The sequence below is a fragment of the Rhinolophus sinicus genome, chromosome 2, assembly GCF_057876585.1.
Source record: "Rhinolophus sinicus isolate RSI-liver-muscle chromosome 2, RSI-T2T, whole genome shotgun sequence".
Taxonomy (NCBI): domain Eukaryota; kingdom Metazoa; phylum Chordata; class Mammalia; order Chiroptera; family Rhinolophidae; genus Rhinolophus; species Rhinolophus sinicus.
In genome coordinates this window covers 146389579-146404623 of record NC_142502.1, presented here as the reverse complement: position 1 = coordinate 146404623, position 15045 = coordinate 146389579, and the positions used below count along the sequence as shown (strand labels likewise).

Sequence of the window (15045 nt, the reverse complement as noted above, 5' to 3'; positions counted from 1 at the left end):
ATGCTCAACATCACTAATCATCAGGGAAATGCAAATCAAAACCACAATGAGATATCACCTCACACCTGTTAGAATTGCTACTATCAAAAAGTCAAGAGATGACAAGTGTTGGCAAGGATGTGAAGGGAACCCTTGTGTACTGTTCCCACTGTTGGTGGGAATACAGATTGGTGCGACCACTATGGAAAACAGTATGGAGGTTCCTTAAAAAATGAAAGATAGAACTACCATATCACCCAGCAATCTCATTTCTGGGTATGTATCGAAAGGAAATGAAAACAGGATCGCAAAGAGATAGCTGCACTCCTATGTTCACTGCAGCATTATTCACAAACAGCCAAGATATGGAAACAACCTAAGCGTCTGTTGACAGATGAATGGATAAAGAAGATGTGGAGTATAATATATATATGTATATATTTTAAAAAGTTTATATATTTATATATATGTATATATAGTATATACACACGTACATGCACACAATGGAATATTATTCAGCCTTAAAAAAGAAGGAAATCATGTCATTTGTGACAACATGGATAAATCTGGAGGACATTATGATAAGTGAAATAAGTCAGACACAGAAAGACAATTATCACATGATCTTATATGGGGAATCTAAAAAAAACAGGTTGAACTTATGGTAACAGTAGAATGATGGTTACTAGAGGCTAGGGGGTGGGGGAAAGGGGATATTGATCAAAGGCACAAACTCAATTACAAGATGAATGAGTTCTAATGTACAGTATGGTGACTATGGTTAATGTATACTTGAAAATTGCTGAGAGACATCGCAAGTGTTCTCACCACACACACATACACACACACACACACACACACACACTCTATGGGAGGTAATGGATATGTTAATTACTTTGATTGTGGTAATCATTATATATACACATATATAAACATCACATTGTATACCTTAAATATATATATTTTTTGTAAAAAAAATAGATAAAAATAAAAAAGAACAAAAAAAAAAAAAGGAAAGAAATTATGAACCTCATCTTACTATGGAGGTGAAAGAGCACTGGGTTTTCCATCCCCAGGAGCCTGAGACTCTTTGGCTGCTGCTACAGAAGCGGGTACAGTGATGGTTTCCCAGCCTGAGGGCTGCATCTTACAGTTGATCAGTTTAGCAAGCACTGTGCCGTATACTTTTAACAAAAACGTAAGCATTTGTAGGGATCCAAATGAATCAGAAGATCCAGTATATATTTTTTAAAGCACATCCTCAGCACACACACACACAAATTGGCTAATTTCACTTTTAGCTGCTTTACCAGGGTCAAGGAGCCCTAAGCCTGGCTTCAAATGAGTTACAAGCCATAGATTTAAATAAGTCTAACATTTCCTGAGTGGAGATATAGGTACATAAATATACTATACTATTTCAAAGGCAGTGTTTCCTAGAATCTTGAAAAAGAGATCATTTAAAATTTTATTGATCAATTGATTTTCTAATCACTTATACAGTAACCAAACACAGTTCTAAGCACTTTACAAATATTAACCAACTTAATACTGTAACAGTCTGTACCTGGCAGGTACTAATTTTATACTCATTTTACAGATGAGGAAATAGTTACAGAAATTTTAAGTAACTTGCCCAAGATTACACAGGAATAAATCTCAGGATTGGAACTCAGGCACTTTGACCCTAAATCTATGCTATTGTTTACTATGCTACCCCATAAGGTTATTATGTTAACAATTTTCTTTGTACTTAACTGGTAGATAAATTTGTTAGCTTATAGTACCAAAATGGTGAGTTCAGTACTTAAATGTACCAATTATTGAGGCTCTGCATATATAATATATAAGTTATAGGCTATATTTTTTATTTTAATGTCTTCAATTAATTATTAGCTAATTTTTTTAACCCGCAAGACTATGACAGGTTTTCCTTTGAGGGTTATGTGTTATTATAAACTACAAATATAAAAAGCAAGCTAAGCATTATTTCAAAAACATTCTAAAGTTGCTATACAAGGAACCAGGTACAAATATCCAGAGCTTACTAGAGGTTTTGTAAGAGAGAATTTAAAAGAGACTATTAATAAGTTATTTGCCTATTGAACAACACCTTGATGCTTTCCTTCCATGCTGCTATTTGTATGAAAATCTGTCCCTTAGGTCAGGATTTATTATAGGTTAGAAAAGTTTCCAACAGCCAACCACAAACCCAGGAATCAAAATCTCCCAATATACATAAAACAAAACAAAACAAGAAAACCCACCCTAATCTGTAGCCAGAGCGCTTCTGGGCCCTGGAATGTCCCCATTGTGCCTGGCCACTCCAGCACAGACGCAGGAGTGTTGCCATGGCGGCAGTAACCCAACTGTGTGGGCTGGTTTCAATAACCAGCAGCTGCTCACTTCAGAAAAAGCAGGATGACAGCTCAGTTCTGAATGAGCATTTTTTCTCTGAGTTTCGACCTGACCTGAATATTGTTTTCTCATTGAATTTCCTTTTATTTATTTATTTTTAGATATTAACTTTCCTTGAACTTTCCTTCTCATTCCTGTTGCAGTTGGCAGGACTGCTGACTTCTCTTTCCTTCAGTAGAAAATGTGTTTTTTTCTTTAACAGTTCCTGAGGTTCTTTTTCTTTTTTTTTGGTGCCTTCCTTATCTACCCCTCCCCCGACACACATTTTACACACACACACACACACACACACACACACACACACACACACACACACCTCTTTGCCTTATTATATAAAGACCCAGAACATATCCACTGAGTTTATTTACTCCAAGAAGTGTGAAGGACCAGATAGCACCTCCCACCCTCCCACCCCCAAACCCTTCATGATTCATCCATCCCAGGCACATTTCATTTGCCCTGTGAAAATCTGGAGCTGGAATAGGAAATATGACTCTTTACTCACATTTTTTCTAGCATAATCAGAGAATCTATGTTTAATACTAAACATATTCTCAATTCACAGTTGATTCACAACCTGTTTTTTTCTCTTTGTTTACATGTTGGCAAAATGCAAAGAATATAAAAACTCTAATACGATTTCTGACCCCCTGCTCACAGGGATTGCAGAAAAACTACTCTTGATGCAAGACAAAATATGTACTACATTTGATATGAATTTTGTCCCCTCCAGCTCTTAAGGAGTTTAGAATAATTTGGAAAGGAGGCTTGTGCTGCTGTTGAACTTTTCTTTCTTTTTTTAAAAATAAACTTGAAACAATTTGTTTACAAGTTGTTACTAAAGACTGTCAGAGAAAAATGTTTGTGGACATGGTATCCAAAAGGCTGACAGAATCCAGAACTTGCTTGGTATTCAAAGGAGAGCTCATCCAACATTATCTGTGCAGTGTATAATTACTTGGATGTTGGGAGCCAAAAAAGGGAATGCAATCCTGTGAGTGTGTGTTTATACCCCAGCATCTGGGAATAATTAATTTGCTTGCTATGGTTTATAGCATGAAGTTGATAAAGTTGTCTGCAGCTCTGCATTGAAACCATTTGCCTTACTTAACACTTTCAGCTTTAAGAGTTTAACATTGTGGCTAATTTTAGTAAATCTTTTTATTTTTAATCCGAAAATGCTATGATAAGGAAGAACCTTCTGCTTATGGTTTCTTCATCATTTTCTTTTCAGTCTTATTCCCAGTGTGTTCAGGAAGTTGTCACTTGCACACCTCCTGCTCCTTCTTCTCTTGTAGTGTAAATGCTGCAGGGCCAAAGAGCTCTCAGAATTGAGGCCCTGGAAGTGTAGGATTTTTATATGTTGTTTTCAGTAAATACATATTTGAGCTCTGAAGAGTTCCTCTGGAATATAGAATGTCTTTTTGTTCCATCTTGCAAACCTTAGGCCAGGACATTGGAGATTGTCATGTGAGACTCTCAATCTATTACGTATGGAAAGTATGGTGATAAGTTCTGATGATTTATGTCAGGTGCTACATTCCCTTAACTGTGACTTTCAGGAAGAAAGCACCATATATACATACAACGTCCTCTCCATCCAATTTAACAATTCAGCATGTTACAGGAAGCTTATCAGTCCCTGGGGCTTCTCCTCCAATTTCTCCCAAAGACGTACTGGAATGAAACAGAACTGTTACGCTGACCTTAGTTTGTTTAATTCGGGATTTCAGAATAAGAACAAGTGTCTTATTTTTCTTGGCTGAGTGTTTAACCATGTTAAAAGTTTTCTATAGCACTTTTGAAAGCTCATATTTCACAACATCCAGCTATTTGCTTTTGAATCCTGGTGAGAAACAAACTGAGGAACTCCCTAAATATAGCCAGGTTTTCATCCCTCTTCTTTCTTTTCCCAGGGCTTATCTCCACACTTTGACAACTGTTTCAAATCCCTTGTGCCCTAATATTTCATGTTTCTTTGGATTAAATATGTATTGTTGTCCTTCGCGGTCAAAAATGATAACTTCTAGAAGGATTTCTGTTTATATGGGGGTTGTACTCACAAAGAGTAACCAGCCTGAGGTCCAATCCTCAAGCTGGCATACTCACTGCCCCAGAGCCAGAAGCTCACTCAGAGGAGCTGCTTTTGTTCTTCTGCCTTTACACTCGCAGTCTTTGTACAGTGTGACACCTTCCTGTCCTTCAGGGATTAGAAGCAGAGACTGGAATCTAGATCAGTGACTAAGCACTCTGCTGCCATAGCTCTCAAAAGCCAGTGCGTGGTCGGATTGGTAATGGTTCGTTATGAGTTTTCCTAGATCTATTTTCTGATACCAAAAAACAAACAAACAAAAAAAACCAAGTACGCTCCATTTTCCCTGTCATGGGTACTACTGTACCTCATCACATAAAAACATTCCAGGTGCATATCACTTAATAAATATTTGGCCAATGAATGGATAAAAAGATAAGTGGTTGTGTGAGTGATGTGACTTTTACCTGAAGCTGAATTATTCATTTTCAGAACAAAACCTTCTGACATTATGTCCTTCTTACCTTTTTGCCTTTACAATGTGTTTATTTTACTTAAAAATATTATAGAAAGTAAATGTGTTATTAGGGAGATTTTAGGCAAAAGGGAAATATTAAGCAACCTGATGTCAGTTCCCAAAATTCTTATACTAGCACATACAATTAAAAATTTGGAAATCACTGCCCCAAAGCATATTCTTTCTTGCTGTTCCTTTGTCTCTTGCTGATCCATTTCTTCACAAAATGTGCCTCACAAGGGGTCATAAAAGGTTAATTCATAATGGACCAAAGTGAAAAACAATTCAGATTCAGAATTACCAACATTGATGTGCATCCACCTTGAACCAGGCCCTGTGCTGTGCACAGTCACGTTATCCTGCTTAAGTCTTGAGAGGTGTGCATTACTACTGCCCTTTTACAGAGGAGGTGACAATGAGCTAGATTTCGGGGGGTCCGTATCCTCCCACAAAAAAGGACCGATGAGGTTCAGGAGAGGTTAAGGGAAGATGTGGGACTGAACTGAGCCTTGCTGGTCAAGGGTGATTGGTTAGGAAGAGAATGACATCGTGATAAGGGTCATGATGAGGAGGAAGAATGAACACCATGTAGTTTGGAACAGAGTCCAGATGGATCTGAAGGGAACACAAGCAGCAGGTAGGAAGATTGGGGGTGAACAGATGACTGGACAAGGTCAAAATTTTGTAAGTCTGATGCTTCAGAACTTGGTATGTTCTGGAGTTTGTTAATTTCTCAGGCTCCTACTTAGTCAATGCCCTGAAAGACATATTTGTCCTTTTGAATTTGTTTACTTGATTGTTTTTGGCTTCACCTGATGTTCTTTGGGGAGATGACAGTGCTGTTAACTGCTGGGCACAGTTATAAGAAAGATTCTCTTCAGACCTTAGAACACAATCTTGTGGGTCTTTAAGCATAATCAGTTAATAGCGATGCATTCTTAGTTTTCTATAAGAGCCCAGACTATTGAGTTAGAAGTTTCCAAGAGGAGGAGAAGCCCAGGCTATGACAAATTTCCAGCCCCATTAATGCATCCTTAAGCTTGGTGTAAAAATCGTATGACATTAAACTTATAAAGTCCTACTTTTTCCAATGATGATAGCCTATGGATCTAAGGCTATGTCCATCATTGTTAACTCTGAGTTACCTCGTTGGAACAGTGAAAAGTTGATGAACTTTTTTATGGCACACATATGGAAATATGAATATATGTAAAGCACCTAGTTCAATGCCACGTGGTAGGTGTTCAGTAAAGTGTGGATTCTTATTATTTGTGGATTCTATGTTTGCAAATACACCTACTCCCTAAATTTTACTTGTAACCCTCAAATGAATAATCGTGGCACTTTCATGATCATCCGTGGACATGGGCAGAACAGTGAAAAATTTGAGTCACCTGACATGCACATTCCCAGCTGAGGGGTGTTCTGCCTTCTTGCTTCAGCTCTCACACTATAAACAAGTGTCCTTTGTGTGGTCTGTTTAGTACCACATTTTTCACATTTTTGTGCTATTTGTTGGTGATTTCACTGTTAAATGTGACTCCGGAGTATAGTCTGAAGCACTTTCCAATCTTCCTAAGGGCAAAAAGCACCATATAGAGAAAATATGTGTATTAGATAAGCTTTGCTCAGGCATAAGTTACAGTGTTGTTGGCCATGAGTTCAATACTAATGAATCCCTAATGTATATTAAGGAAGGAAATAAGGTGTCTTTAAATATAATTACGTGTAAAACAAGGTTATGTATTGATTGGTTGATGAAAATGTGCCTACAGGCTCTCAGGAACCTAACCCTACATTTTCTCTAGGAGCAATGGTTCTGTATTTGATAATTAGTGTTCCTAGCAACTTTCTAGAACATAACCACCACAAATAGCAAAAATCTGCATTTATCATTATGGTCATTCAAGAAAGCCAAACGGTGTGGTTGCTGCCTAAGCCCAATCTATTAAGAGTGTCAATGATTTGGTTGTATCAGATCTCACCTTCTTTCCTCTGCTTCTACCTTACCAAAACTTTCAAAGTGGTCAATGCAACATCCTTTCAGTTCTTGAGCCAATCTTGGCTAGGGCAGAAAGTTAATAAATCACTGCCTCAGGCCCACCAATTTGTTAAGGTTGGCATGAAGTCATATAACCCCCTACTCTGCCAGACCTGGATGCCCACTGAAGGGCCCATCATCCTAGAATCTTGAGACCAAGGAAGAGCTCTGAGTCTCCACATTACGACCAAATCTCATTACTTCAGTGTTTCCTATAACTGAGCATCTTCCATGTGACATGTATCCACCCAGTCAAGTTTTTACTCTCATAGGAGAGGAAGCCCCATAAAGAGATGGACTATTATGTAGTTAGTGATGTGTAGATGATGATGCTGTGGCAATATGGGGGAGAGGAGTTACATCCAGCAGGAAGCTTTCCCTTGCCGCAGGTCCAAACTCTCATCCAGGACAGTGCTTCCAATTCCCATCCTGAGTCTCTTACATAGGTCATTGCCTAGCCCTTGCTCACTAGCCTCCCTGCCAACTAAGAGAACTGTGGTCCCAGCTTGCCTCGGGCCATGCCCTTAGGAATTCAAGAAAGTCAATATAAGCAATGATCTTGCGTGTTTTTCCCTGAAAAGATTTACTACAAATACAGAATGAAATTTCTCTGAGATTCATGGAAAATTGGATAGCATTATACATGAACCAGCCTGGAAGCATTAAGGTGATCAGTGGGAAGGTCAGTTTGCTCCCAGCTAGACGTGGGACTCCATGTCCAGAGTACCTATATTTTAGGGGACCAAACCGGGGGAAGAAAAAATGGTCAGGAAGCTCACAGAGACTTCAGGGAATAGGTCAAAACTGCCATCCTCATGCTCACTGTGCAAAGGGGGGACTAAAAATCCAAGATGAAGTCTGTAGCAGATCCAATGTCACCATCAGAATCAAGATTTGGGGTCAAGAGAAGTGGAACAGTGCCATGGATTCAGGAATGCCAAGAGTCAGGGTCAGGCTGCAGAACCACATTGTTCCAAGAGTGCTGGTCTGAACAAGGCAAGGGCTAAGAAGGGCAGACTCTAATTTCTGAAAGACTCTAACCTCTCCCACTCTGAGCCTGGACGGCTGGCAGAAGCGAATGTTGACGTAAGAAACATCCAAACCTGTAAAGAATTTTTATAAGAGTTTATTTGAGCCAAACTGATGACATAATGCCAGTGAGCAAAGCCTCAGATGCTTGGAGAATAACAGTTTTGCAGCTTCTTGTATGCATTTGAAATTAAGGAGACTACAAGGAAGATTACACAGACAATATTATGTGCTCTCTTGAGAGTGGTTACTGCTTATTTCAAAGGTGTGTTAACCTAGAGGCACAGAAACAATGGACAGGGCTTGCTTAAGTCAAAGATAGCCTTTTTTTAAAAAAAATTAAAGTTTATTGGGGTGACAATGGTTAGTAAAGTTACATAGGTTTCACGTGTACAATTCTGTAATACATCATCTATACATCCCATTGTGTGTTCACCACCCAGAGTCAGTTCTCCTTCCATCACCATATATTTGATCCTGTTTACTAAAGAATGTATATGCCTGGGGCATGACTACCCACCATGACTACCCACCATGACCTGCCCAGTAGGAATTTAAGATCAGGTCACCCTGTGAGGTTACTTTTCATAGAACTATCCCTTTCTCCCCCCACCCCCCCTCCCACCCCACTCCATCCACATAAAGCAGCAGGCAAGGAGAGCCCTGCTAGGGTCCTGGGGCAGAGCCGGCCTTCTCCACTGCAAGTTACACTTTTGAGACCCAGGCATAAGGGAAGCAGGTAGGCCATCTGGCTGCCTCAGGAGTCCTTTCAAGGCAGGATTACCTGACAGAATTCCTGAGGCATTTGAGCCTCTCTTTGGCCTTTGATAATAGCTTCTTCCAAGCTCCCATTGGAACCTGGGTGAGAGTAGCAACTCTGGTTCAATACAGTCAGTGTGCTGGGGTGACAGGGTGGGGGGTAGCCTGCCTGTGACTGAAAGCTCACAGAAAAAGTGGGTAAGGGATAGGGTATGGACAAGAGGTCAGATGAAGCCCTGTGATAGCTGCCAAAGCTGGCATTCTGTTACTTGCTCTAAAAGATGAATATATCTATAAATCATCCCTAGGGTGCTCAAGTTCACACTACGGCTTACTGCAATTTTTAGAAGGTAACAAATATGAAAACACATTGTATGCTGTAATACTGAAAAGTGCAGAGTATTGAGACTGCTTAAAATCTAGTCATGTAAAATAGTTTTACAGCCCCAAGTGATGGAGAGGTGCTATGCTAAGTGTTTTACATATGCTATTTCATTCAACCCCTCCCCACAACCATAAGAGCTAGGTACTATTATTATTTGCAATTTACAGATGAGGGAAGCCAAGCTCACTGCGCATTTAACCCGGGTCGCACAGCTAACATATAAGTGGCAGAGCTCATGGTCAAGCTCGTGTCTGTTGATTCCAAAGACAGTGCTTCCCCCAAAGTCTGAACACACTGCTGTGTCTTATTTCAGATGTCTAGCTGAACTGTCTCCACTCATTGTTTGCCAGAGGTAAGTCCTGCAGCTCCAGTTCTCGTCTCTTCTGTCAGCCAGAGAGAGCAGCCTCTGGGGTCTTGAGACGGCCTGGGTCTGGGAAAGGTTCCCTCCCGAGCAAGAAGCCCACAATTGCCAAGCTCTGGGCCTTATCTGGCAGCCCGTACATTCCTGCTAAGTGCCCCAAGCAGGACACATTCCAGACTGGGTGGAGGGAAGAATTCCTAGCATTCTTCAGCTGCTGTCCTCCCAGGAGCTCCTAATCTCGAGTGGGATGGAGAGAAAAAAAACCTTCATTTCTAATGTCTGGAATTACTCTGAATTAAGTCCTCCTCTCCAAGCCATAAGTAGTGGGGAAAAGGAAGGGAGGATGATTCAGGGCCAGTGAGACCTGTACTTCTTAGAACATGCTTCAGGATTATGGAATCAGAAACTCACACCTTCTCAATAGTCTCTCAGGCCTGTAAGGTCCTTGCATTTGACCTTCATTGTTGACAGCCGGTCTGTATTGTTTGTCACTCTTATGCATCATAGCGTCCTAATATCAGTTATACTTTGTAAATAGAACAGTCCTTTGTAAATAGACGTAATGCATGAATATTCCCTCTCTACAACAACATATACTACTTTGATAAGTGAATTTATATTTTACCATGCTTTGTCACTTACATTATCTCATTTGATCCTCACAAGAAATCTATGAGGTTGGTATTATTATTTCCGTTTCATGGAGGAGAAATCCAAGCTGAGAAGCGGAGTAACTTGACTGTTGTCAAACAGCTGCCAAAGCAGAGGTGGCCTGTGTGCAGGTCTTCTGACGTCCCTCCACCATGTTTCACTCAAGGCCTCCCATTATGCCATCACAGGTGCTGCAAGGTGGGAGCTGGGAGTCTGCCCAGTTAGAGGGTAACATCTGATTCTCCTTCCTGGAGAGGGACTCCTGTGAGAGACTGGGGATTTGGAGGTCCAGGCTGGGGAGCACTGAGGAGCTGGCTAGGGTATAAGGTCCCTATAGCAGCAAACTGTGGAACAGGAAAAATGATCCAGCATCTTGAGAAGCTGAGTCAAAAAGTCAAGCCAACCACCTAAGCAGTGATTTTCAAGGTATGGACTGCAGCCAGATGGTAGGCCACAAGCATCCTCCTGATGTCCCACAAACTGATCCCCAAATACATGTCTCTTTATTGGCTCTTGGTATCACATGTCCCTTGATGACCTATAATTTCTCTCTCTCTCTCTCTCTCTCTCTCTCTCTCTCTCTCTCTCTCTCTCTCTCTCTCTCTCTCTCTCTCTCAAGGCTACTATTAACTGCTAAGTTGTTAAAAGTATTTGGTGTTCATAAATAAAAATTTAGCACATAACTAGAGTTTACTGAGGTCTTAACTAAATATTTCCCTGGCTTCTAGACAACACGGCAATATTTGCAAAGCTCCCTTATATTCAGAACAAGCCACCCCCAGATGTGCCTTAGCGGTATGTGGATTGTTTTGAGCTGAAGGCAACTTTAGCTGAGAGCTCAAGAAAAACGTCTGCCTCTCCCCTCTACCTCAACTACCTAAAAGAACTTGAATTAAGGGCCTTGCCCATAATAAGAGATTATCAGATAACCTTTTTTTTAAAAAAAAAAAAACTATCTGTAGGGCAGGGAAAACTTCTATTTACTAAACATCTATACTTCTTATTTTCCTGCAATAATTCTTTGAATCCCCCAAGGCACCTTACCTCAATCCTAGCTCAGGATGTCTTTATACCCATGTTCCCTTTCTGTCTCAGAACCACACGGAGGGGTCTCTGACTCTCTCATGTATGCAAGGTTCCCATTTTAAATTTGGTTACTTGCTCTTGCTAATCTGTCTCATATCTACTTGATTATTAGACCAGCCAAAAGAACCTTGAGGGTAAGGGAAAATTTCTTCCTTCCCAACACATGCACGGGCAGATTGTTGAAGTGTACTCAATTTTCGGGAAGATTGTTTTGTTGTCGGTATCAGTGCTATATTGAGTTGGTTGTTTTTTCAATGGTTACTATTCCTGTTTTTTAATTATAAATTATCCTTCATTTACCTCCATCATCATCTATTTTGTTAAAGGTGGATTGTTTGATTACAGTAGGATAGTGATGTCTGTATAGGTCAACACAATTATGACCTATAAATTTGTCAACATAAGAATGTCCAAACCAAAACAAACAAAAAAAAAAGTTCAAACTGATAGAGAATTTTTATAAAAATTTGAGCCAAACAGAGGATACACCTGGAAGCAAGCTCTCAACAGACTGGGCTAAATGCCTTGGAGAATAATAGTTTGCAGTTCTTTTTTTTGAGATTTGAGATTAAGGAGGGAATGTAAGGACGATTACATGAAGGTGGGAGGAAGCAATGTGGGGATCGGATTATGGGATAGTTAAGGGCATGTGCTCTCTTGAGGGTGATTAAGGCTTCTTTCTTTTTTTTAAATTAAAATTTATTGGGGTGATGATTGTTAGTAAAGTTACATAGGTTTCAAGTGTACAATTCTGTAATACATCATCTATATATCACATTGTGTGTTCACCACCTAGAGTCAGTTCTCCTTCCATCACCATACATTTGATCCCATTTACTTTCATCTACCACCCCCTGGTAACCACTAAACTATTGTGTATGTCTATGAGTTTTTGTTTCTTTGTTTGTCTTGTTCCTTTGTTGCTTTCAGTTTTATATTCCACATATCAGTGAAATCATATGGTTCTTGACTTTTTCTGTCTGACTTACTTTGCTTAGCATAATAATCTCAAGATCCATCCATGTTGTTGCAAATGGCACTATTTCATCTTTTCTTATGGCAGAATAATATTCCATTGTGTATATGTACCATCTTCTTTATCCAAACATTTATCGAAGGACACTTTGGTTGTTTCTAGGTCTTGGCCACCATAAATAAAGCTGCAATGAACACTGAAGCACGTATATCTTTATCGTATATACCTCAAAATTCTGATTAAGGCTTATTTGAAATGTGTGTTTACCTAGATGGACAAAAACAATGGACAGGACTTGCTTAAGGCAAAGATAAACCTTTTACTAAAAAGTTATATGCCTGGGGTGTGACTACCCACCATGACCCTCCTAGTTACGAATTTATGATAAGATTATCCTGTGAGGTTACTTTCTATAGAACCCCCTTTTTTTGTCCATAAGTTTTTATAACAAAATATTAAACAAATGTGGATTGTCATACACATAGGAACCATCCATACCAATATTGTTAAAGTGGATAGTCACATAATCCGCACAAAATATGTTCCACAGCAACAGTTAATGGCCATCAGGGACTACTTTGAAAAGTAAGAAGGGCTAGGTTATGAGTCTTGGAGCCTTTTGCCCCACTTAGGTGGGAGTCAGTCAAAAAAGTTTGAGAATCAATGGGCAGAGGGAGAACGTCGGTTCCTTTTAGTGGGATGGAAAGAACTACAGAGACCAGAAGAGAGTGAACATCTGAAGGAATCCTGAGAGGCAGAAATTGGAGAGATTTCTGGTGCTGAAAAAAAAAAAAAAAAGGCTTTTCAGATGCCTGTAACATCAGGCATTGGATGGGGAAGGAGTAGTTAAAAGTGAACATGTCCCTAAGTGCCCTATAGGGTAGTCTGGTTTATACACTGTGCAAAGGTGCTCTGCCAGGGCAGATAGGGGCTGAATTCCAGCATTCCTTCACTGACCATGAACCCTAGTGCCGTGGAAGAGGAATCTTTCTGTAATTTGTCTGCCCCTACAGAATGCCTTTTAGTGAATGATTTAAAAGGCCCAAAGGTACAAGTTATGGCCCGTAAAGTACATGAAGTCCTGGGATACTGCTTTTTCATACATATACTGATATACTCCCAGCCAGAGAAGATGGCTGAGTATCCTAAGGATATAGAAAAAAGCACTGAAATAGTACTGAAACTTAGAGAACAGTCCAATAAAGTGCTTATATTTTGGCAAAGTCAGAACAGAGAAAAAAAGAGTCTAGGTACAAAATAAGATCTTTCTCCTGTTTCTTGAAATGCCACCAAGAAAAACCTTCCAATACTGCAAAAAGGCCATCTAGAAGGAAGAACCCATGGAGAATATGTCTTTTTATCATGAGAATCTTTGGGTTTGAATTCAGGCAAGAGGAAATCATCTGATTATTATTAAGAATTGAAATCTCCTTAAATGAAGCAGGCCAAAACAGAGCTACCTTCTTCAAAAAGCAGTTCTAAATCTATCCTGGAATATAATTTCATAAATACTTTATTATAAGCTTTACACCATTATTAATCATTGTATATGTCCATTTCATGAAGTGATAATTGTCTTTCAGCAAACCTTAGTGAATAGTCAGGTTTAGATATCATTGAAGATACAGAAATAAAATAATAGTTTGGCACTTAAGAGTTATTTATTTTGGTTTCTTGCCTAGTAACTATTGAGAGAGATGAGTTGACATTGTGCTATTTTACAAATACATTTTTGCTGAGTTGCCATATTCCTTTCAGAATTCACATTTCAAAAACGGCAATGGTAGTGTCAGTGGTTACCTTTATTTGACTTACTCTGGTGACTGAATGACTGTTTATTTGGTATGAATAAAGCTGAGGATTAGCCCATTCTCTGGCACACCAGCCATGATCCTATGGGATTGTATAGTTGGGAAATGTCCATGAGGGAGTTGTTGAATTGTATGAGATCCATTATTTCTTTGTTTTCTAGTGTTTTATCAACCCAGAAAAGCCCAAGCAACTGTACTGCTGGAAGAGCAGGCAGAAACCACATTGCTTTTAAAAATTAAAAAGCTGAAAAACAAAAAAATCATGGGCTCCCACATGTAGTCAGTGGAATTTAAATTCCCAAGGGGTCTGTCTGGTTCCATAACCTGCTCCCTTAAATTATGAAGGGGCAAGCCTACAACAACATTGTTTTTCTCAGTTCTCAACATGATTGTAAGGGACTAGAGGCCTCAAATAAAGAAGCCTTGGGGAGTGAAGCCACAGTAGCAGGTGAATGCAGCTTTTCAAAGATCCAGATGAAGTAAGGAGAGGGACATATAATATGAGCAATATTCACTCCCATTTTTTCCCCAACACAGAATAGGGTGAGTTATTTTGTTTCTCCTTTTGATTCGTAACCTGGTCCAGCCTTAGAAAATCATAAAAATAGTAACTAGCACTTTAGAGGTCATAAATTATGTTCATATATGTTAGCTTATTTCAGTTCCAAAATAGCCATTATTATTAGACTCATTTTAATGCAGAGAAGCCCCATCTTCTGATCCCAAAGCCGATGCTTTGCATTTTATCACATAATCTAAAAAGAATGGTGTCCCTTTTGTATTTGACCTCCCACAACAATTCAAACTGGTTTAATTGCTCCCCAAATAATGGAACATTGACTTAATTATAACATCAATATCACACGCATCAATCAATTCAGGAACCCAGACTGGTTCTGCTGCTTTTATAACCCAAGTAAGTATGAAGCTTCACAATACCATCACCTCCCCAAGACAGCCAAGGTGACGTCAACCTGAAATCAGGTCAGGAGGTTTTCCT

At 39.5% G+C, this 15045-nt stretch overlaps 1 protein-coding gene across 2 annotated transcripts in view; it reads left to right on the top strand.

Moving 5' to 3' along the window:
* The window catches only part of LOC109438107 (uncharacterized), a 97910-nt gene extending 88102 nt beyond the window's left edge, over nt 1–9808 (top strand). Inside the window, exon 7 of one of the 2 annotated variants that reach the window (XR_016020449.1) lies at nt 9474–9799. Coding sequence is in view for 1 of the 2 variants with exons in the window: in XM_088796131.1 (XP_088652257.1) it covers nt 9474–9485 (12 nt within the window). In the remaining variant the exon portion in view is untranslated. Of the gene's footprint in view, nt 1–9473 lie in introns of both variants that reach the window. The other variant, XM_088796131.1, reaches the window with a different exon arrangement.
* The last annotated feature ends 5237 nt before the right edge of the window (nt 9809–15045 follow it).